Source organism: Urocampus carinirostris, chromosome 8 (assembly GCF_059441175.1).
Source record: "Urocampus carinirostris isolate Australia breed hairy pipefish chromosome 8, RoL_Ucar_1.0, whole genome shotgun sequence".
Taxonomy (NCBI): Eukaryota; Metazoa; Chordata; class Actinopteri; order Syngnathiformes; family Syngnathidae; genus Urocampus; species Urocampus carinirostris.
Genome location: NC_142356.1, coordinates 29,814,544 through 29,839,384, shown reverse-complemented (window position 1 = coordinate 29,839,384; position 24,841 = coordinate 29,814,544). Strand labels below are relative to the sequence as shown.

At 40.5% G+C, this 24,841-nt stretch overlaps 1 protein-coding gene across 1 annotated transcript; it reads left to right on the top strand.

The window, feature by feature from the left end:
* The first annotated feature begins 649 nt into the window (after nt 1-649).
* zbtb45 (zinc finger and BTB domain containing 45) lies at nt 650-23,603 on the top strand. Its single transcript, XM_088342265.1, has 8 exons — nt 650-788; nt 908-1,068; nt 5,659-6,534; nt 8,430-8,840; nt 12,826-12,966; nt 15,315-15,455; nt 15,859-16,138; nt 17,911-23,603. Exons 3-8 carry the CDS (start codon nt 5,911-5,913, stop codon nt 18,309-18,311), a joined length of 1,998 nt encoding a protein of 665 aa, XP_088198391.1. The 5' UTR covers nt 650-788; nt 908-1,068; nt 5,659-5,910; the 3' UTR covers nt 18,312-23,603.
* The last annotated feature ends 1,238 nt before the right edge of the window (nt 23,604-24,841 follow it).

Here is a 24,841-nt window from a genome sequence, read left to right as displayed (position 1 = left end):
CGTAGGTCACCCTTTTTGACTTTTTGTTGCGAAAATGGAAAAAGCTGTTCTAGTAATATTCTTCACGTGTGTTTTAAAGGACAGGATTGGGGTCAAATATGACACCTAAATTTTTGTCTGATTCAATCTGGGTGATATTACATTTGTCAATGTTCAGGGCAGTTTTTTGAGAACAAGTGACGGCATTTAGATGGACCAATAACTACGTACGTTGAATGCTTTTATACAGCACTTTGAGTGGCAATTTGTTGCCTGAAAAGTCCTTTACAAATACATTTGATTTGATTATCAAATAGTTGTTATCATGATGCATTGCAATATGATGATGTGTTTAAATGATTGTAAGAAGAAGCGTCTTAAGTTATTTTGGGGACGGGTCTTTTTGGCCTCACTTTTTTTTCTTTTCAGGTAATCTGTTGAATTTTGTGATATGATGTTTGAAAATAAAAATAAACGAGAAAATACAATTAAAAAAAAACAAAGGTCCAAACGCACCATAAACTCGAGCTATTACAGATGTGTGCGCTTTGTGTCATTCTTAGGTGATATGTTTAGGGACCTTAGAACCACCTGTTCGATGCAGTACCTGCATATAAAACTATCACATTTGTCAAGCTTTTTGTTATGTTTAACACATCAAATACAAAATAAATCATTGCATGATCACTTCAATGCAATGCATGCATTTCGACCAGGATAAATCGAAACAATAGCCTTTGTCTGAACGTTGATGCTTGAGACGTCGTGGGCGTTTGCAGGTGTTCCTGAACGCGACTGACACTGGAAAGGTATTGTCGTAACAATCTTATTTCTAGACATTTTTATGAGCATGCCCGTGTTTTTTAATGGTCCAACTTGATTTTCCCCCTCTTTCTGTGGTTTTTAACATTGTGTCCCTACTGTGCAGTTCTGTATGTGTGTGGGCGTGCATGTGCTTGTTTCCAGCCCTCACCACCACCATCAAGCAAACAGCAGTCGGCTCGCAACTGCGGGCTTTCTGGTTTGCAACCTCCCCGCTCAAGCAACTCAAAAAGAAAAATAATTCAGAAGCGTCACTGCACATCACAGGTATGCAGGCGATATTTGACATCGCGCGTGCATGCTTACAGTGCGTGTATTCGGTGTCGAGGTTGCTAAAGCTTACAGGAAAATAGGCTCGCGCAGTGGCTCGTTAGCTCGTCATGCTAGCTCTACGATTAGCATGTAGCTAGGTTAAGGAGCGTGTTTATCGTCACGGGTGGTGTCGAGCATGCTTTGATTACTGCTGTAAATGTGAACTTTGAGAGACACCCGAGTACTTTTCTCGACAATTTTGTGGTTGTGTGGATTATTTATGGACATTTCGCGCAAATTTCCGTACGGCTAACGTCAACAGCTAACTCAGAATTAGCTTTGACTACGTCACTGGTGCTCTGCCAAACCTTTCGGTGACGTCACTGCGCACAGGGCATTTTTCCGCACAAGAGGCTGCAAATTTTATATCTGCCTTTTGTTCTCTTTCGGCTCACATACCCCAGCATTACTTGATTTTTTTTTGGGATTGCCAAGTTGATCATTTAAAACAGGCGTCAAACTCATGGACGCAGGGCCAAATTTTAAAAACCGAGGGCCAGATTGCTCGAATGATAAAATGTTTTAAAATGACGGATATAGTCTAGTGAACCTACAGACAAATATATTCTAAAAGGATAAATCATATAAATGTAGCAATACTTTATTGTATTCCTGTCAGTGTTCCTCAACTTGCAACAGACACAAAAGACAAATATCCTTGATATAAAAGCCCATTCTTGGTTCACGGATACCTAAAACATCTGGGTCGTAGGAGCACCACTTCCAGTGGTGTGTTTTGGGTGAGTACAGCCTGGCAGCACTTATCGATCTTCAGGCTTTTTATTCTGTTAGGGGTTTGCTCACCCACATGATACAAATAGTACTGGTTTCCATGGTTACCTGTAGCAGGACATGCCTCCTGATCTGACTCAGATACAGCACAAACATCATCTGGTCTTTGTTGTTTTTTGTGTGTAAAGTGTCATCCCACTCTTCATTGATAAACCAGACTTCGGCATTGATAGGCAGCACCGTGTGACAATATTGATTCTTAATCCTGAATCAGGAAAAACGTTTTTATTACTAAATTGAGAGCAGGACTCTTTTGTTCTTTTTCACTTGTACAATACGTATTGCATCACTTGTGGCTCTATTTGTGGGAAAAAAAAACTTATGTTGATGACCTTATGTCCTATGCGTTTGTGACATATTAAAGACTTAAAGGCTCTTTATCCAATAACAGTTCATGGTTCATGTATCCCTTAGCCGCAGGGGTCATTGGGGCACCAATGAAGACGCAACTCTGCACTGCCTTCTCCACTGTTCACAATCCCTGGCCGGTTCTTGGGTCTTAGCACAAGTCAATTTCCTAATTGGCCCAGTTCTTTTTCGGTGTTCCTCTCCCCCTGCCCCTTTAAACCGTGCCCTGGAGGATTATCTTGATCAATCCTTATCGTCTAGTGATTTGACCATAACACTGACGTTTCTGTCTACGCACAGTTGTCTTTAGTTCTTAGTAGGGTCCAGTGTGCCCTCTGATGGTGTCACGCACAGTTTCATTTGTCACATTGGCTAAGTACCTTATTCATAGAAGTTTCCTGTAGCATCACATCTACTTGGCCTGGATTTCCTTTCCCAGTTTTGCTGTGAGAGTCCATGTCTCGCAAGTGTGGAAGATGATAGAAGCAACCAGTGCTTGCATGAGTCTGATCTTTGATATCACTGCTATGTTCTTGTCCATCCAGATGGGTTTAAGTCTGGCAAGTGCAGCTGTGGTTTGAGCGATACTGGCCATGATTTTTGGTTCTGACCCCTTTCCTGATATGATGGCTCCAATACATTTACATGTGGTGACAGGTTATCGCTTTGTGGTTCATGGTGATGTTTGTGGTGATACCTTGGGGATTGTTAGTCATTGCTTTTTTATCTCTACTGATTTCCATCCCATACCGGGTTGATGCTTTGTCCGTGCTATTGACCAGAACTCTGAGTTCCTGTTCTTCTCCTGCCAGTCCGGCAATATTATCATCTAAACAGAGGTTAGTGATGTTGTGTCTCCCAATACTGACTGTACCTTCATGTTGCTCCAGAGTTTCTGACATGATCCGCTCCGAGAAGATGTTGAATAAAGTTGGAGAAAGAATGCAGCCTTGTCTTACACCGACTGTGGTTAAAAACCACGCTCCAATGGTACCACACAGTTGTCATTGGCTTACAGTTTTTTAATGGTCCGATATTGTTTCTGTCCCATGTTGTACTTCCGCATGGTGGCCTCAAAAGCGGCTTGCCATAAAATCAACAAAAACGTGACAGAGATTTCTCTGATGTTGTTAAAACTTCTCACATAGGATGCGCAGATGTTTTCTGTGGTGCTCCTTTACCCCCTGAAACTGGCCTGTTCTTCGGCTGGGATGTTTTCAGCCTGTGGTTTCAATCTGGTCAATAGGACCTTTAGCATAACTTTACTAGCATTGCTGATGAGACTGATGGTTCTGTAGTTGGAGTATAGTTAGTTTCCTTTCTTTGGTAGCATAATTACGAGTGATTTTCTCCATGCAGATGGCCACTCTCCGGTTTGTCTAGTAACATACTTTCAAATTATGTATGCATTTAAATGAACAAGTAACTAGACATATAAAAAATGAAATGTTTCAGCAGAAAAAAAATGATGAAAAAAAACTTTTAAAAATATGAACATGCCAGCAAAATAAAAAATGAAATGAAATGATCTGCATTTATATAGCGCTTTTCAAGTCAATGACTTCCCAAAGCGCTTTACAATGTGCTCCACATTTCCCAATAGCGGCCTTGCAGCCATGTAAGGCGCTAACCTGCTTATTGGGGGTATTGGGGGCTCAGTGTCTTACCCAAGGACACTTCGACATGTAACACGGACGAGTCGGGATTCGAACTGGGATCCCTTGATCCTAAGACGAGCGCTCTACCTCCTGAGCTACTGCCGCCCCAATATAATTTTGATGCATGGCAACAATATTCCCTATGGTTAATATCAGAGTTAAGTGCAGTACATTCATTAATGTATTTATTTGAAAATTAAATGGTTAACTTACACTAAGAAGTGCTCTGTGATCTCTCTGGATATCACAGCTCTCTTAATGTACGCACAAACAAAACCCCATTACAAGAACATTTAATGAAAGAAGCTCTTACTATTTAGGGACCATCGGTAGCCTGTATTTTATATTTTAACAAATGTAGACTAAAAGAGGCCGTAGACTAAAAGCACTCACTAGCAATGTTGCATCATTAATTAATTGAATTTAAATAAAGTGAAAGGAGAAGTAACGTAGAATGAAAACGCAATACACAACAATACCTGTTGTATGACACAATAATGAATCAACATCATTTCGGGGGCAAAAGAAAACCTATTTTGGGGCCGGATATGGCCTGCGGGCCTTGACTTTGACATTTGATTTAAAAAAAGGTAGTTGTCGTAGCTTAGCGTTTATGGTTCCTGCTCATCTTTCTCGTTGGAATTTGCAGGCCATTTAGCTCGCACTTATTTGTCATTTACAAATTTTTTCAATGTGAGATTAGTGGACTTCTTCTTTCAGTGCAAAAGAAGACAAATTAAAAGAGAATAATGTGTAATGATAGAAATTACATTAATGCTAAATATGTGTATAAATATAATCGTAAATTATGTAGAACAGTGGTCGGCAACTACTGGGCTGTGGACCGCTTTCGGGCTGCGGACTGTAACCGGCCACCGTTACCACGCTGTGGGTCGTTTAGTACCCGGCCACAGCGAAAGAAAAAAAATTGCCATTGCTTTTTGCTTATCCTGTAATTAGTAGTGTATACAGACTTTTCTTTCCCTCAAACCCCCCGAAGTTTATGAGGTTCTACAGTAATCGGTCAACAAATACAGCAGAACATTAAATGCAACAGTAATTGAACCCAGATCACGCCCGTGTCACCGTTGATGACTTAAACATTTGATTTTATCATCACACTACTTTTACTATATTGTCTCGCCTTTTTTATGTTGAAAGTGCACGTGATTGGTCAATTTTTTTACCATGTGGTTTTGGCTGAACCTATTCCCATAATGCTCCATTAGAACGTTGTACAACATGGCACCATGCCCTACCACAACTTGATACAACATGGCACCGTAATAGAGCATGGTCGGAAGGAGTTTGTCCAAAACAATATTGCACAATGATTGAATTAGCAATCACATGTGCTTTCAAGAATGGAGAGTAGAGAAAAGGAACACAATGTGGAATCGTGAGTAAAAATAGTGTGATGATAAGATATAATGCCTTTTCCCATGTAATCTAGACCCCTAGGGGTCTCGTAATAACAGTAGATTTCGACTCATTATTATTATCACTAATATTATTAGTAGGCTGGGCCGTGACAATATTGTAAGACACTAAACTGGTCCACGATACAGAAAAGATTGCTGACCACTAATATAAAATGCGCTATCCAACCATTTTCATTCTAAAATATTTTCAGGGGAGAATTTTGATGACTGACATGCTTTTTTTATTTATGCATGATATAAAAAAAAAAACACTGCTGCAAGGATTTTTATATTCTCAAAAAAATAAAAGTTGATCTTTGTTTCAGACTCTGAACAGAAGCAGTAAAAAGCAACAGTTCACAGTAGGGACCCCTAGAAGGCAGTGACGGCGTCAGCAAACCTGGCATCCGCTCAAATGACTCCTTGATTTGGAACCCGGCCTCACCGTGGCCCATGCACTATACCCGTTTCCCTCCCTGCCCTCCTTGTCCCTCAAGCTGACGCAGAACCCCAGGCACCTGGCCCCCCTACCCCTCCCTCACCCCCACCCGGTCCCCAGCGATTCACCCCCGCCCGCCATGGCTCCCGGAACCGAGACGGTTCACTACATCCACCTGCACAATTCCAGCCAATCGGTCCTGGAGGCCCTGCGCACTCAACGACGCGAGGGCCTCTTCTGCGACGTGACGGTGCGCATTCACGACGCCTCACTACGGGCTCATGCATGCGTCCTGGCAGCTGGCAGCCCCTTTTTCCAGGACAAGCTGCTGCTGGGCCACTCTGAGATCTCCGTGCCGCCCCTGGTGCCTGCCGAAACGGTCAAGCAGTTGGTGGACTTTATGTACAGTGGCTCACTGGTGGTCCTCCAGTCCCAGGCGCTATGCATACTGACCGCCGCCAGCATCCTGCAGATCAAGACTGTCATCGACGAGTGCACACAGATCATATCGCAGAGGAAGGCAGCGAGCGTGGCGGCTGCGGCGGCGGCGGCTGCAGCCGCGGCCGGTGGTGCAATGCTTGGTGGCGTCCTCCCGAAGCAAGAAGAGCGTAGCGGAGTAGGGAAAGGGAGGGAGAATGGTGGCAGCTGTTCAGGCAGCGGCAGTGGAGGATACCCCAACTTCCCCAACTTCATGGTGGAGTGCGGTGCCAGTAACATGGGTGGCGAGAATGGACCCCCTAGGGTTCCTACACAAGTATGGAAAGTATGCAAAACTCTATGGTATTATACATATATCTTTTTTAACATACACTTGTGTGTGGATCCAAACACAAATTAATTTATTGACGGATTAATTTGGAACTTTTTAATAATGGATCATTTGTTAAAAGGTGGGTTGCGTTGTTTGAGCTGTCCTTAAAAAGTTGAAAGTCAAAGGATTTCTCTATTAAATTTGTGCTCACACAGTGCCCAACATGGTTCAAAGAGCCCTTATGCTTTATTTTCCGTTGCACCTATATGCTTTTTCATACTTTTATCAGACCTGTATAGGTTCAAGGAAAGGGGGTGGTGGAGTGGATAGAAGGGGTTTTACTGGAGAGAGACAACAATCTTGTCCCTGCATGTTTTTTTATTTTAGTTAATATCTATTTGTCAGTGGAGCATGAAATAGTAAAAGTAGGAAAACGTATACTTCCAGTAAGGTTCAAAGGCTAACCCAAACCCCAAAAAAGATGAGAACAAATGTTTACTTGAGCACCTTTAAGAGACGCATGTATATGAACAGGCCTCAATCATGACTTCAAGCCAAGAAATGGCGACAGAGGATAACAAACTTTTCAAATTGCACACTCCACTTTTGAATACCCTTTGGTTAAGAATATTAGCTCATCAACATTAAAGGTTGGGTGCGCCGTTCGGGGAAAAAAAAGGAAAGTAGAATATTTTCTCCATTGAGTATGTGTTATCTATGCCCAACTGAGTTTAAAGCCCCCCCTTGCCGGTGAATGTAAGAAAAGAGGCTGCAATTATGACACAAGCTAGAAGATGGCGGTCGGCAGTTAAAAGAAAAAAAATCCAAATTCCGTACAGTTCTTTTTAATAATGAAACGTTTTTTTAAAAATTGTTTAAATTGTTCCATACTTAAATATTAATGATCTCTGCATTAAATTGGAAACAAACATGTTGGAACCAACATCTATTGGTCACAATTAGGGTCTTTTAAACACTATTTTGTAGGAATATGGCTTTGGCCTAACCCCAGTGTTTTATTTTTTTACTTCAAAACCTAAAGGTGCAGTCCGGAATTTGAACCTTTGTTACTCTCTGTCATGATCGTAGCATCAGTCAGCTCATTCCTCAAGGACGGGCATATATTGAAAACGCTCAAATAAACGCTTCTTTTTAAATCTTTTTGGGGGATTTGGGCTACCATTTGGATTGTATTTGAAATGGGTCTTTTCTTACTCTTACCATATCCTTGCTACTCTAACAAAAGCTGTGATTACAAGCTTAAAGTCACTATGCCTCTTAGTGGTAAAAATTGATTAAAATGTTTTTTTTATTTGTATAAAAAGCAAAAATACATGATTTATAATATAAATGGCCAATAAATTTGTATTTATTTTACATTAACATGAAGCTCACCTATAAGAAGCTGACATGATTGTCTGCCTTGTGGCTTAGGGTACCCACAAAAACAATGTGAAAGGCTGGGCGAAAGATAAAAAAGGGTGTGGTTTGGTCACTTAGTCTCCGTAGTTTGTATTTTTTGTGCTTTTTAGGAATCGTTTTCAGTTGCACTTCACACTACAGCGACATCTAGTAGTCAACTAATACTGTCACCATAAAAAGATGTTTGGCTATTAAAGGAGCCTAAAATCGGTTTGCAATTTCTTTAGTCTAATCCCTATTCTGATATTTGGCAGAAATAAATTCAGATGGGACTCACTGTGGGAGGTGCAAAAGCGATCATGAGAACAGTAAGTTAGGCAGAAAGACTACAGAAGCTCGCAACAATAAGTGTCAACTAAAGACAGGCATTATTTCACCCTGTTACATATCAACTGCGTCAATCAGCAGCAATAATCTTTTGAAACCAGGATTTTGATTTAGAAAACAATTTTTTTTTTTTTTTTTTTTTTAATACCATTGTGCAGGAACCCTGCGGCGCCATGGAGCAGGCCAACAGTCTGATGTCACTGGGGGACATGGGCCCGGCATCCCTGTGCGGCGGCGAGAGTCTCGGCGGCGGCCTCATGAAGCAGAGCCCCAGCTGCACACAGGATGTTCGCTACAAACTGCGAGATCTGCTTGCACAGACGGCTGACAATGGCGGCGGTTCCCAAGGTGGCAGCTTATCGGCGAGCTGCAGTTCTGGAGTGGGCAGTGTGGACAGCGTCGGCAGGGACAGCGTCCGCGGCAACGCTACTGACCTGTCAGATGACCTGGTAGGCATCGAGCATTTCAGTGAAGAGGAAGACATGGATGGCAGGGAGCGCGGTAGAGACGGCGACCGAGACCGAGGTGGCAGCCACAGCCGGAAGCAGAGGCAACCGCTCAGACTTCAGGCAAGTGTGGCTCAGTCAAGTCAAGTCACATTTATTTATATAGCCCTTAATCACAAAAATGTCGTATAGGACTGCACAGGATTACAATTACAACATTAACTGATCTTAAACAGTGGTGCAAAAGTACCGTATTTTCTGGACCATAAGACGCTCCCAAAAAAAACAAATTTGAACATTCCTCTTATGATGCGGTGCGGCTTACTGTATGTTCGGTTAGAGATGGAGATGCGTTATTATATTTGTACTGTTATTGATCAGTCGATAAATTGCTGACCAAAATTGCATAACAATGGTGGCACTGGGGCTCAAACAGGATAGTAATGGTAAGAGCACCAAATGCTGCTAGGGACATGGATGGTTCTTTACATTTGTACATCATCGGATGCGACGGGAATCGAACCCGGATTACGGTGGGGAGAGTGCCAGATCCTATACACTAGACCACGATGGATGCAGATGACATATAAACAGGCATTACCTCTTACGTCATTATTACACTATTTTAGTCATTGTAAGCAGTGTTGGGCGCGTTACTTTAAAAAAGTAATTGTTATAGTTCCGCACTACTTTTAAAAGTAAATGATTTAGTAACTGTGTTAATCAATAGTAGAAGTAACCAGTTACCATAGAAATTAACTATTTCCATTACTTAAAAAAAGTTTTTCTGTCAAAGAGTTTGAACTTTAATGAGCAGTATTTGAGTCAGTTGAATGGAGAAGATCAGGCAGGTCAACTGTGTTATAGAACCTTGTTATATTTATTGCACCTCACTAGCAACAGATTTATCCTACACTTGAAGTGCAAAAAAATAAACTGTAAACAATGTAATAAAATAACAAACAGCAATAATTAATGTAAAGTGAGTCTAATTAATTAAATCTAACTCTCACAACCTGAGACAATTAGGCAAGTACAGGTAACCTACTGTACGTCAAATATTTTGTTCACAACAAAGGTCAATTGTAGAACTATATAAATCGAACTTCACTCGACAGAAATAAATCAGTCTAGTCAGATAACTGCTCAAGATGACATGCTACTTCACACAACAAAAGTAAACAGTTCAACAGTATAAAGTTTGTTTAAAACTGCATTGTAAATTAAATAAATCAAACTCTCACAATCTGAGATAACTGGTCAAGTAGAAATCTGCAACTGCACTTCAAATAATTTGCTCCCAACAAAAGTCAACATTAAAATGATATAAAGTGGCTATCCAATCCCTCTCTTTCACTGCCTCCCCTCTCTTTTTTTTCTATCATCCCCCTCACTTTCTCCCTCTATCCTGCAGTTTTGGAACAATTAATGTTTAAAAACGCAGGAACTACTGAGAAAGAATCCTTAACTAGTTTCCCCAAATGAGATGTATAATTTTAGTGAATTTAATAGCACTCTTTGGATATCACAGTGGGACGTTCTTCATTGTGTGACTTCATCACGCACGCATTGTTTCGTGTTACAGTGGATTGCTGCCGTGTTGGGTTGAATGAAAGCCATGTTCGTGTTTGTGTGTTGTTGGTGAATAAATATGCCAAAAAGCTGACAGAGGATGTCCTGCTTTTGCTCATTTCTACTAGGCAAAGTTACGCACCGCTTTTGACCGTCAGTAACGGTAACTGCGATTTAACGGATATTTATAACGCCGTTAATCCCAACACTGATTATAAGTGACATACGTTTTGAATTCGTGCGGCCATGCGCATTACTTGCCATATTGCCTTTCCCTTCGTTCAGTTCAGAATGGCCTATTTACTTCCCACAATGTCTCTTCATTCAGTTCAGAATCTTATGCAATTCGTAAAGACTTTGGTATTCAGTCATACGCTACTGTACTTCAGTGGTCCTCAACCCTTTCTGTACCACAGATTGGTTTATTGTCTGGCAGTATTCTTGCTGCTTGGCCCAATAATAACATCAACAATTTGGTATTGTAATTAAAATGGTGTGATGAGATAAAACCTAATGTCTTTTCATTTGTTGTCTGTATTCATAGTAGTTAAGTGGATAGGTTTTGGCGCCAACCCCGCTGTGGGATCAATTCCCATTGCATTTAATGTTATGCGGTTGTGATCAATGATGTATTATGTTGCACCTTATAGCACCAGCACTGGCATAAGCTGATACACACACACTCACAAAAAGATGCTCTAAGATCCAATCCAAATGCAAATGCAAGTATTTAAGTCTTTTGATACAAAGAATATACTCGATGCCATTTTCAATACTACGGAATTACCAAAAGACACCTAAATCCATTGGGATGGGACCGCATTGTCACTTTTCTCCAGTGGAAGGTGCTGTGGAGCATATTTACCTTTAAGTCAAGTCATGTTTATTTGTACTGCCCTTAATCACAAAGAGTCTCGTAGGGCTGCACAGACCACAGATTATTGCAAACCACAGACTATTATGACACCATCCCCTGATCTAAAACCTACATGAGGGCAAATTAGGGATGGGAACCCATCCACATCTTTTTATTCCTCACTTGTCTTAGACAATGCCATGGATAAGAACAAACACTTGGCCTATTGTATTTGTTGTAGAATTTCCTACTTTAATAGATTATTATTAATAGAGATTTTGTTGGGTTATGACAAAATTAATTATAAAACATTGACACCCAAGCAGCAGCTTTAAGATTGGAACCAAGTCAAGTCATACTTATTTGTATGGCCCTGAATTAAGAGTCTCAAAGGGCTGCACAGACCACAACATCTCCTGATCAGAAACCTACCAGAGGGCAAGGAAAAACTCCAAAAACCTTAGCATAATTTGTATTTGTCAATACGTATGTTTTTAGACAACGAAGACCTCTAATATTAATGGCTTCAGAACGGCCTTGAGTGCGAATAGTAAAGGGTTCCACTAGCTATACTTGCCCAAGACACCACAGGAAATGGTGCCCCTTCGACCCTAGTGGTTAAGGCATCCAACCAACAGACCTTACTCATCTGCAGTATTTAGTCGCCTATCTACTTTAAAACTTTTAGCACACTGCATTTTGAAACTACGATTAATAACACTCTAAGAATAAACACATTAGATTTTATCTGAGTAACACACTGGAAGGGGGGCAAACTGTAAATGGTCTATTTAATGATATGGAGTTCATTCAGGTTTGCACATTCGTTCAAAGAAATACAACCAGGGTAAACAATGTGCAATAGTAGAGTATTTCTCCCCCCCAAAAATAACGAACAGCGTCTGTATTATTCACACGTTTTTTTTTAATTAGATTTCCTTGGGTTTAGTTCAATTATTAATAAATTAGGATAATACATATATGATAGGTCTAAAATGGGTAATTTTGTGTTCCTATAATATAAACTAAGAAACTAAAGCCACTAGTTTTGATCAACGGCTGTGGCCCAGGCTTCAACTAAATCATGGCTCTGCTTCAGAAAGCATGCAAACCGTTATTGGTTGTTAATTGAGCAGTGGGCAACCCTGTCATCAACTCTCCACACCGATTTTGCTTCTGAAATCGGTTCACAAATGAATCCGAAAGCCATGTTTATACTACTGATGGCAACAATCTATTATGTATAGGAAATCCTCTGGGTTAAGTTTTGATGTTTGAAAATTAAGTCATAAAAGTGTGCTCAAGAATATTTCACGTTTTAAGCTACACATTTGAATCAGTATTTATGCATTTGACATATTCTTGTTGTTTATTTTCAACACACAAATGTGAACACCGTTGCTATCTCTGGTGTGGGTGTAGGGATGGTAGGGGGGTTTATGGGGAAGGGTTGCCATAGTTACAGCTTTCAGGCATGCAGAGCTGCATCGCTTTGCTTCTCGTTTTGCTTTTGCCTCCTCTTGCTCTGCATTGGCGCACATGACTGACATGTTGGCGAACAGTCGGCCTCTCTCACTAAAAGCTATGGACGTTTCCATCTCTACCTACTCACTTTAGGTCCTTAAGACATACTGATCTTTCTTTCCTTTCCTCCCATGTCATATACGTCTTGTGTTCCAGGTGCTGGGGGGTGGAGGTGAGGGTGTGGTGGTGAAAGACGAGGGCGTGCAGGACGGCAACGGGGCAGCCTTTGCATTGGAGGACGGCCGGCGGGAGAGCGAGCAGGGCGGACCCCAGGCAGCCATGGCGGGTTTCGGGCAGGTGAGTTTAAGACTGAGGTGATCTGAACATGAAGCGCTTCATGAGAAAATTGCTTGAGCAAACAATACAGTGCACGAAGGTAGAGCTGGAACATACATTGACTCACAAAATGCTAGAGCTTCGTATTCCTGCAATTGCAAACAAATGTGATGGTCGACCAGTTCTATATAGTTAGTAGCTACCATGTACTGTCCTGTTGTCCAGGATGAAAATTAATTGATTAGTTTAATTAAACCCTAAAAAAAAATGAATGTAGCTAATGCGAAATCTGAAAGCACAGTGATAACATTAAGCGCAGTCCTGTGGTGAGAAAAATTATTCTGAACAATATTATGTCCTAATTAATGTTCTTTATGAAATATATATCACCGCTAGATGTCACACAATATATTATTACTATTCCAAATTGAAGAGTTCCTTAATATTGTCACTCCTCAGGAATAGCCAAATCTGACATTTGCGCAATTTCCTCTACCACCGCTAGATGTCCTCAAAATCTCACTTAAATCACGTTATCTTCTGGAGTCCAGCTGCAGGTAAGTTAAAGGGTGCAACGTGCACTCTGTTTTTAATGTTGCTTTTTACTGTATTCAGAATGAAATATTGTTTGCACTGTTTTTTTTCACTAAATCATGAAAAACCTTTTACAAGGTTTGTTAGGCATTGACCAAATTTAGAGTGTGTTTTCAAACAACACTGTGTTTCAGCATAAGGCTAATACCTGTTCTTTCAGATACAATCATGCACATAATTCTCCTTTAACGTTCTTATGGTTTCTTCCACAATGTCCATCTTAAAAAACACTCGCAAAGGGTGAACCGCACTATGGATGGTGCTTGCTGCACATTTTGAGGAAAATCGAATACTTTTATGTGCGGTAAATAAAGAAAGATGTCAAAACGCACCGCATAATCCCTGCTATATATGATGGATTCAGATTTTAAGAGGAATTGTAGCGTAGTCAAATCAAGTGAAAATGCAGCAGGGAAATCAGCATTCAGGCTTTGTGGACCCCAAAAATAATTGAAGGATTGCTACTTTTTTTGAGCAAATAAGAGTAGAATGAAAATGTATCCGTGTATTAAACATATTGATTTAGTCATCTTTTTACTGATTTATTTGACAGGAAATGCAACAATTTAAATTCAAATTTAGGTGCAAATACTTTGCAGATTTTTAGCTAGCTAGCTGGCTATCTTCTTAGCTTTGTAGCTAGTTATCTTCCTATCCTTTTAGCTATTTAGCAAGCTATCTAGCAATTTTTTTTAATTGCATGATATCTAGCTAAAATTTTGCCTTTTTTTTTTAGTTATCAAGCTTAATTAGTTATCCTTTCTAGCTAGCTTTATTTTTAGCATTCTATCTGGCTGTTTGGATGGCCATTTACTCTTTTAGCTAAGTATTTAGTTCTCTTTTAGTTTTATACCTGTTTACCTTTCTAGCTAACGATCAAGCTACCTTTTTAGCTATTTAGCAAGCCATCTAGCTAAGTTCCTATTTAAGAAAAGTATATCAAAGTGGGTGCTCTATGCGTTAATTATTAACAAAAACTAGCTCTCAGCTTGAAAAAGGTTGGAGACCCCTGATCTAAACAATGTATTGATAAATGAACGCGAATTTTATTTATGTAAGGATTAGCGCGAGCGTCTAAATAGGTTAATTAGAAACCTTAAGAGAGAATTTACTTTTTTGTGTGTGTTTCCATGGCTTTACAAAACGCGTATCATATTTGTGATTTATTACAACATTAAGTATTAATGCCAATATACAACACCTGTTTTGTCTGGGATACTTGAGTTTGACTTTTGTTGAGACCATCACTGTGGGGCTCATCAATTCTTCATTACATCCCACATCTCTGCGCATTGTTCTTACAATTTCTTCGGCATCATTAGAATTCTGTAGAACAGCTCAAAAGTAATACCTTGCATGATTTATTGTGATCATTTTGAAGCTGCCGTTTATGACTGTTCAAAGCAGAAGGAAATCTATCGCACTGACAAGTTAATTGCATTCGGCACTAAACGCGGCGTCGGATCCTAAAAAGTATGCCGAAAGACACTTTGAGATGCAGCCCGACCTGTTCAACGGCAGTGTTCTCGTTAACGTCTGAGAATGACTTTTTGTGGTGTTTAAATGGCAGTTTAAGAAAAAAACAACATTCCCTAGTGAACTATAGTGCAAAGCAAAAGCAGGACTGAAGAGTTAAGAGTGCACCGCCGCAGCTCACACTTGGGTTGTAGTGATGGACGTGAGTATCCGAACGCGCTTACCAGACGGGATCGGTTAAAAGAACTCACGAAAACGGAGCGTGTCTGATTTCCTTCGGCATGTGTGTTGTCTTTCAGGACTTTTATGACGAGCAGGGCGTCTTCACTGAGAGTTTCTGGCCGCAGAGCGAGCCTCCTCAAGCCATGGCGTTTAATCCCAGAGGACGGGTCAGCAAGCCTCTGACTCCGCCCCCAACCTCACAGTCCATCAACAACCAGGTGCTTTGGTGTTTTCCTACCACAGGGGTTTTGGGAGAGTCATGTGTTGTGTTTGAGATAACATAATAGGGTGTTTTTGCTCTAATAGGGTAGCATATTAGACCTGAGATATGAGGTAAATTTGTCCTGTCAGAAGGCTTGCAACGCTCATAATTATGAAATGACTTTTTGATGTTTCTATTATTTTGGCAACCAATCGATGTTTCCGATTTTTTTTTTGTGTGTTACTCTAGCCCTAACCGTAGTTTTAATTCACTGCACCTTATATATGAAGAAACCTCACAAAAGACTATTTTTAGGGAGTGCGTCTTTTAATCTGGTGCATCTTGTAGTGCAGAATATACGATAATGATAGTTTGAGCGTCTTATGAAGTCAGAATCTGATCATATGCACATTTGGCAGCTTCTTTTCCAGTACCCTGTGAGCCAATCACAGCCGCCGCCATTCTACATGGGAGGGATGGACACCATAGCGGGAGCCGAAGCCGGTCAACCGGCGCAGCCCCCCAACCCAATGACACCAGCGCCGCCTCCCGCCACCAACGCAACAGCCTCCACTCCTGCCTGTTCATCGGGCCCCTCGCCTTCCTCACAAGGAACCGAGACCTCCTTCGACTGCACGCACTGTGGCAAATCCTTACGTTCAAGGAAGAATTACAGCAAGCACATGTTCATTCACTCTGGTAAGTTCCCTTGCATGCATGTCTAAAAATATAAGGAACAGAAGGAATTGTCTTTTATCAATTTACCTTGGGGGGATTTCTATTTGACTCTTCATACTTTTGAATTCAAACCAAGTACACATTTTCATCTTATCTTGAAGGGGAACTGGATATTGTTGATGCTTTTACGGATGAGCACATATTTTTGTGACCTGTAATATGTTCAAAAATGTCATTTTGTCGGCATTTTACCGTTGTATTCTTGTATTGATTGTTTTTATTCTTGTAAAAGTTTTAATCTTTTACATTATTTAGCAAAATTATAGATCTTTATTTTCGTCCAAGTTTGACAAACAGTAGTTTTTGTTAATTTTTCAACCTTATTTCTACGAAAAGTAGCGGTTGTTGTATTTTTCGGTCAAGCAGCAGCTGATTTTCTCTAAAACTAGCATGTTTCTGCTCATTTTATTCTGGCTTGCCCTGAAAATTTTATTCATGATATTTAATTCATCTGGCAAAATTCAAGATAGAGGAGGTTCTAGATCAATTTTCTGTTAAATCAGTGCACCCCATTTTGTTAGGGTTAGCTACCTTTTAAATGAAAGTCTTTTAATTAAGCTTTTAAAAATAGTTGATCAATGAACAATAATCAAATGCCAATGTCGCTCCCAACTTTTCTATTTAACGAAATAAAGTTATTAGCACTTATACCATGCCTGGCCAGTATTAACTATCTATACTCAAAATTGTCCAAATCCTACAAACTGTAGTTATCGTCCAGTTTGTGTCGTTTTTCATGTAAATAGAATGATTATAGTTTGCCTATTACTTCAATACTTTAAATGCAAAATGGGATTAAAACAAATTTATTAAAAGAAGAGACTGTACGATTCATTTCAATAATATTCAAAAGTCGCAGCCATTCCTCTCTGTATTATTAAAAGCGATTTGTGTCATGTAGATGACAATTTTTACCTTATTTATTCGTGTGTAATATGCACTTTTTTAGTCTCAAAAGGAACGCTTCACGGTAGTACATTACCGTTTTAAAACAATTATCTGTTGAAAAATATTGTTGACCAAAATTTGAAGCAACGGGATACGATATAGTGAGAGGGCGGATTCTTAACGACTAGACCACTATGGTTAATATGACATGGAAAAAGACGGGAGCTTTTATCTCATCATCACACAAATTTTACTCACGGTGCCACGTTGTTGAATATGTGGGACCCTAATTAAAATCATTTCTTAACAATGTAAACTATGTACACAATACCAAAATAGAATGTATTTATATAAAGTCTTTCAAAGTCCGATTCAGTCTAAGCAAATAATCATGGCCCCACGTATTCAGCAATTTGGTACTGCGTTAAAATGGTGTGGTGATGAGATAAAACGTAATGCCTTTTCCTGTGTCAGCTATAACCCTAGTGGTCTAGTGGTTGAGGATCAACGCTCTCAACGTCGCGATCGAGGGACGAATTCTGTAGCAATAGTTCTCGATAGAACGTTTGTGACCTACAATGCTTAGTTTGAACTGAGATAAAGAAAAAATAGGTGTGTGTGTGTTCTACACGAAAAAATATGGTAGGTCCTACCAAGTCCCTTTTTTAAATTAATTCGCTGCAAATGACTGCCATGGAAAGTGTTTGTTTTGTAACTTGGTTGACCATACTCTGCAGTAAAGTGGTAATTTACAAGAGAATGATTTACTTGATTTTAAAAAGTTGTAGTCACTTCTACAGTTTTCCCATGTGCTGAAGTTGTTCCTTGCGCAAACCTGCCCTTAGGTCAGAAACCTCACCAGTGCTCCATCTGCTGGCGCTCCTTCTCACTGCGCGACTACCTCCTCAAGCACATGGTGGTGCACACAGGGGTGCGAGCTTTCCAGTGCTCCATGTGCGGCAAGCGCTTCACACAGAAGAGCTCCCTCAACGTGCACATGCGCACGCATCGCGCAGAGCGCACCTTCCAGTGCAATGTGTGCCACCGGGCCTTCACCCACCGCACCTTGCTGGAGCGCCACGCCCTGCAGCACGGCCCCCAAGCCCCGCCGGGCCGCGGTGCCGAAATGACCTCGCCCGCCAAGCACAGCCCTCCCGCCATGGGGGGGCCCTCAGGTATGGCCGGGGTGCCCGGTATGGTAAGCAGCATGGCCAACATGCCGGGCCATGGCGCCGCAACCAACTAGTTGCCAGCCGGGGTCGCTGGCCCCTCCCTGAAGCCGCCTGACAGCGTAGGTGGGGGTTGGCAGTCACGTGACTTGACTTTACCAGGACTTGAGTTGACAACTCCGAGACCCCGGGACTTTAAATTTCATATCTTAACTTTGACTTAGTATGCATCAGACTTGAACCAAAACTACGGGTTTTCCAGCTTGGAAAGTTGACATTTTATTTTGTTTTCCCTTTTGTTGACGATAGTAATATAGACAAAGATTAAGCACAATTATTTACATTAAATGCACTTAAAATTTAATGTGCTTGTTTAAAAAACAAAAAGTTATTCTGGAACATATACTGTACTAACAGGTATTCAAAAATACATTGTTTAATGGACGGAACGTGTAGTGTTCCTCCCCACAATAATGCAGATATGTTACAAAATATTCCATGTATTGGGGGACTCAAGAAATTTAGTCTCTAAGTTGAACGATTCGGCCTAAATACTTTAGAGCTGTGACATCATTAAAAGAACACATCACTCCCAACATGATAAATCCTGTTAACACAACATGATAGGGCCGCTCCGAAAAAGACGGCGATTGCATACAGATAATTTCTGCTTGGAGAAATTGGAACTTAGTTTACTGTGTCGCTGGGAGCGTAGTGATCTTTTGTCCAAGTAGCATGCTTCAACCTCTAAAAACTGCGTGGGGTAAATTTACCTGCTGCTGTTACAGTGTGCGTTCCTTCTTTGCCTTTTAGGTAGGAGATTGTAGCTTTTTGTATGTGTTTATGGCCACGTGTTTCGCCTTGGTATAGTAAATGAAATGAAATGATCTGCATTTATATAGCGCTTTTCAAGTCAAGACTTCCCAAAGCGCTTTACAGTGTGCTTCACATTTCCCAATAACGGCCGTGCAGCCATGTAAGGCGCTAACCAGCTTATTGGGGGTATTAGGGGTTCAGTGTCTTACCCAAGGACACTTCGACATGTAACACAGAGGAGCCGGGATTCGAACTGCGATCTCTTGATCCCAAGACGAGCGCTCTACCTCCTGAGCCACTGTCGCTGTCCTGCTAGCTCCCTGTTAGCGTTGGGGCTACAGAAGGCTTCATGTTTTTTTGCCCCCGGTTAGCCATACCGTCCTGGCCAGGTTTGCGTTGTCGCTATAGCCGTTATTCGTTGTTGAGTCCTCGGTAGCCTTGCTGCTAACTGCAGCTTTTTGGTCGGCCTCGCGTTTTTCTGCCGAGGCTGCCTTTTGTTGATCGTTCTCGTTAGCCTCCATTGGCAGCCCGCTAGCCTGCCGTGTCCATTGGTTTATTCCCGGCCTGATTCAGGTTTGTCGTTGTTGCTCTCCCTTTGTTGTACCATTATTTCATTTACCAGCGACGCAACGCCTAGCCATTCTTAACAAAAACTACAAAACCTTGGCTTAAAACACTCTTAACATATTTGACTAATTAACACATACACCAAGATTGTAATTGGCTTGCCAGGGTGCTGGTGTTACTCTGATGATGTCACTGCTCAGGAAGTCAAAGACGAGAAAGGCTGTCTTCAAAATGCATTAGTTCAGAATATAATTTAAATGTACCCATGGATTTAATATATATGATTTTATGCATAGAACATGTACTATTTTCTCACATTTTGCATGTTTTTAGAATTTGGGTATACCTTGGACAATTTAATGAAACCCTTTTCTACACTTACTGGAATATAAAACATCACAAAAGCCCCATTTAAAAATGTATATACAGTACTGCAAACAAGTGAGGGCATGTGACATGGTAAAATGAATGTTACAAATGTAATTATGGTTCTATGAGTCCCGTACGACCGCCTGAGCAGCTCATCTTTCGGAATCCTTGTTCTCGCGAGAGGATTCTCCAGAAAACCAACCTGTGGTGAGACTGGAATTTATACACAGTCCTGGGCCACAGGTGTCATGAATAGCTAAATTTAGTATGTATTTCTTGAACTGCACATGCGTGATTGGAACTTTTAGTGCTTAGGTTGGTCAGTAAGGAATAAATCCTCCACATCTGCGATTGTGATAAAGGATGTTCAATACTACCTTTTTCAGACCAATACTCTGATGCCAGATACCAATAGAACTAGTACCGTACATAACATTTTATTGTATGTAGTTTGGAAGGGTGGCCAGGAAAGTCAATGTCTCCTTGTTAGTACAAAAAACTCTAAAACTTGCAAATAAGCTACTAAATATGTTATTATTGTTCTTACATCCAAGTACAGTTTATGATTTCAGAGTGACTGAGATTGTATGACTCGACTCATTTGATTGTGACCAGTTAGACTTCCGTGACAACCGTGGCGTACTCCCACCTTCGCCGGCAGTCCGGAAACTAACAACGGGGCTCTCGCAAAGTCTCTTCTGGAACTTAACGCACAACTCACTTGAACCGTTTTTCCTCATCCTCATTCTGCTGAGCCCCAGTGGACTGACAACCTCACTGTAATTAACTACACTTGGAACGCTTCCGCAGGGACACCATTCCTGTGTCGGTCTTCGCAAGGTGGCTTAAGAGAAGTCTCCTGGGAGGAGATCTAAAGGTTTCATTCACAGTCACTTCATTTGCTCTCAAAACTTGTGTCAAGTCAATGCCTTAGCTTGGACCTGGTAACTTTCTGATTTTTCTGCCCTCCCTTTTTGTTAATGCACACTAGCACAGCATTGCTCCAGCTAGGGCTGGGCTATACGTTGTTTCCCCCTGTCATCAGCCAAGATTTTTGTGCTTAACCAAGTTGTTAACATTGGTGACTAAGACTGCCAAACCACCAAACCAGCTGCTAATATTAGCAGCCAGCATTTTGTTGCTTAGTCGGTGTGAGGCTGTAAATACATACAAACCAGGCGAACTTGACTTGGCTCGCCTTGGCAGCAAAATGGTCGATTATTTACAAATGAAACTATTCAAATATACAATGTAAGATGGAATAGAGCACACAGTAAAGATAAATGAAGGTTATCCTTTGGGAGCGTGAACCTTAGTTAGGAAAGTGGTAAACAAAAGGGACTTGGGTTTCAACAGAATTTTAAAAATCTAGCTTTTTATGTGTTTACGAAACCTTTCAAAATCCAAAAATCTAGAAAAGCGTTATTGACTCCATGAAAATGTAGTTGGCGTTGCCGACGCCATTTTCTCATAAATGTTTCATTTACGGTTAAAATTTAGCCTAGAAGCCTGTAATCCATTGTTTTTTTCCCCCTAAATGACAGAAATATTAGCATAGCAGACATTTCAGTCTATTCAGTGGGTCGACCTATGATTTTTTTTTTATTTTTTATTTTTTACATTTCAGATTTCTCCTTAGTGTGTGGAAATCAAAGAACTGCAAAATGTTTTGACTGATGGTGACTATGATTTAAATTGTGCATAAGAGTCAAAATAATGGACATCAGTAAAGAATAAACACCCAAGTAATACATGCACTACACATAGCTCAGAAGGTTTTTTTTCCCCCCACTTAAAATTTGCTGTTGCTACATTAGCAAGTTTAAAAAATGTGAAGCTAAATCAACACATTTTCGTTACTATTTTTTGTTAACCATTTAATCCATATCATAATATTTTTTAACATTTTCATTCGACAGGTTGTTTAAAAAGTTGAACGCATGTGGCCTGCTGGCCGTAGTCTGCCCACCCCTGAGCTATAACCTCACTTGTTTATGGCTGGAATTGTTTTGGTCGTTTTTGCGGAAACCATAGGAGATTTTGCCTGCAACCCAACAAACATAATTTGCTAAATTGTCATTTACGTGGACATTTTGGGACGGAAAATTCTTTGGGACTCGTATGAGGTGACTGTGAATGAAACGGGAAGGAAGAGGGCGATGTTGGCTCGTGGCATCAGAGGAAATTCACATCCATCCCTCAAGACAGTTTGGTCACCGTATCCATGGTCGTCCACTGGCTGCGCCCCCGATGAAATACCTCGAAACGGGATGGACCCCAAATGGGAAATGTTTGGGAAACATTTCAAGCTTCTATTACACACACTCACCTACAATTACCTCGGCGGTCCAAAGAAAGGCTTTTCATTTCTCATCGTTGAAGCTACAACAGTTGAAGCTGAAAAGAAGGATCGGTTTACACTTAAAAATTAATGTTAAGAAAAAAAAAGCAGCGTTAAAAGCGCTCGTTTTGTTCTATGTTGCTCTTGTAATGCAGGATTTGAAAAAAAAAAAAAAAAGCTTTTAACGTGAAAGAGCCATTGAGAGGAAGTGAAGTTGGTGGGAAAACTTTGACAAATCAGTTATTTCTATCAGGATTTTATATATATAAATATATATTATTAACAAGAAATAATGAATGTTTTGGGGGGGGGCCATTCAAAGGTTCTTGCGCCTCTGAAGGCACCATTGTTTTTTGCTTTATTTTGTTGGTTATTTTTTAGTCAAACTAAATATGAATCATGAAATTGTACAATCACCCCCTCAAAGAGTTGTTGACAAAGTCAAAAAAAAAAAATGGTGATAATGCGAAGTTATCACAATAATATTTATTGCAATTTGATCTCTATGCACACTTGAGTTTGCACATCCCGTTTGTTAAAGCTAGATGTTGTCGTGCCCCCTCAACCGGTTCGCCGACTTTGTTGGTCAATTCCTCCCCACACTTAAACCCAAATTATTTTCATGCACAAAAACCTCAGATGATTTCGCATGAAATGTCCCCTTTGTTAAATGTGGGAAAAGACATTACGTTATAAGATAAATGTCTATTTTGAGCCGCCAATCCTACGGTGCTTTTTGTTTTTGGGGGGGATGATTCTAAGTAATCGATGTTGTTATTTGTGTTCTTTTTCTGGACATATTTACCTCATTTTGCCAGCTGTCAAAACAGGCGGGCACACTCTGCTCAGTCAACTTAACAGTGTTTTAAAATTCTTACTTTTTCTTTTTTTACATTTTGTTTGGATTGGATTTCTCAGCAGCAGACTGTGGTTGTGGTGCATTCAAGGACCCGTGTACAGTACTGTAACATGTCGGCGCTTTGTGACGTACTGTGTGTACTTTCTGTTTTTGTTCTTATTCTGGGATGTTTTCTACAAGAAATACTCTCTGACGAGGAGTGGTGGTTTTATAAACCTGTCATCCTTTCAACAACAACAAAAAAATGAAAAAGAAAAAGCAAGCTGATCTTTTCTGTACGACAAAGGCTAAATAGGCATGATTTTAACCTTTTTCTGAAAATTGTAGATGTTGTAGTCGATGACCTTAATTGAATTTGAAAATGGATCGAGTGGTTTTATGGATTTTCTTCTCCTATTAAAGGTCTTCTATGACTGATTTATTTTGCCGTCATGTTTTATATTTGGGTTGTTTTTGGCAAGGTTAAAACTTGTTTGTAGTAGAAAGAAGAAAATAACACTCTCAGACGGAAACGTTAGGTTTTTGATAGCCCCTTACATCGGAGGTGCGTTCTTCCAGGATCGGCTTAAGGAGGAACACACTCCTCCCTTTTCAGGGGGCTCATTTATTTGAAAACTCAAGAAAGAAACTACCTCTGAATTGTTTATCAACACTTGAAATGAATCTGAATGGTTTAGACAGGAATCGCATATTTAAATGTAGTGTATAATGTTGGTCGCTAGGTGGCGTGCAAGTATAATAAATGAGTAATAAGGATAGTGAAACTTAATAACACAATGCGTCTCGAATTTTAGGGAGTCATGTTCTTGAGCAGACTTGGAATGTGGGAGACAAACTCTCCCAAAACCAAAACTTTGTAAACACAATGCAATATCATCTTCTGACCTTGGAGGTGCATGCCTCTGAACATCAAGTGAGATTGTTAAACCACACACTTGTTGAGTATTTTATATATATATATATATATATATATATATACCGGAGCCATATCCCCCTAGTGGGTAGTGGCTAGAGTCAAGAACACATGAACTCTTTCTGGGAGATTGATACAGAGGAGGGGATTCCCAGCCCCCTTGCTCAACCCAACTGATGTGTTGGGGAGTCATTAGGTGACCAAACCCCCCAATTACAAACCCTAATGCCGAATGCCAAGCAGGGAGGCAATAAGTACCAATGTTGTAAGTCTTAGGTATGACTCTGCCGAGGCTTGAACCAGCAGTCTTGGGGCGGGCGCCCTACCCCCAAGGCCACCGAACTTGTTGAGTATACAAACAATAAAGATATAAAAGTACAAGAGTATACAAGTATATAGAAATACAAGAGTATAAAAGGCACATTTAAACCATAATTCCTCTTAGAGGTTTTGGTTTTGTTTTGGGTTTTTTTGCTCTGCGATGCGAGCAAAAACACTGACTACGTTTATAGTCGTGAATATTCCAACTGGGACCATAATTAGGATTTTCTTTGAGAAATCTAATCGATTTTTTTAGATCAGGGGTGTCAAACTCATTTTATCTTAAAAGCCACACAGGAGAAAAAGCATTCCTGGCGGCCAGGCACGTAGTTTAGAGAGAGGGAGAAAGGTAGCCAAGTCAAGTCAAGTCATTTTTATTTGTACAGCCCTAAATCACAAAGAGTCTCAAAGGGCTTAACAG

Excerpts from the sequence above, each read along its gene's own strand:
- zbtb45 (XM_088342265.1), top strand. The coding sequence starts at position 5,911 with ATGGCTCCCGGAACCGAGACGGTTCACTACATCCACCTGCACAATTCC. Across the intron at positions 6,535-8,429 it reads TTCCTACACAAGTATGGAAA|GAACCCTGCGGCGCCATGGA; the intron begins GTATGCAAAACT and ends ACCATTGTGCAG. Across the intron at positions 8,841-12,825 it reads GGCAACCGCTCAGACTTCAG|GTGCTGGGGGGTGGAGGTGA; the intron begins GCAAGTGTGGCT and ends CTTGTGTTCCAG.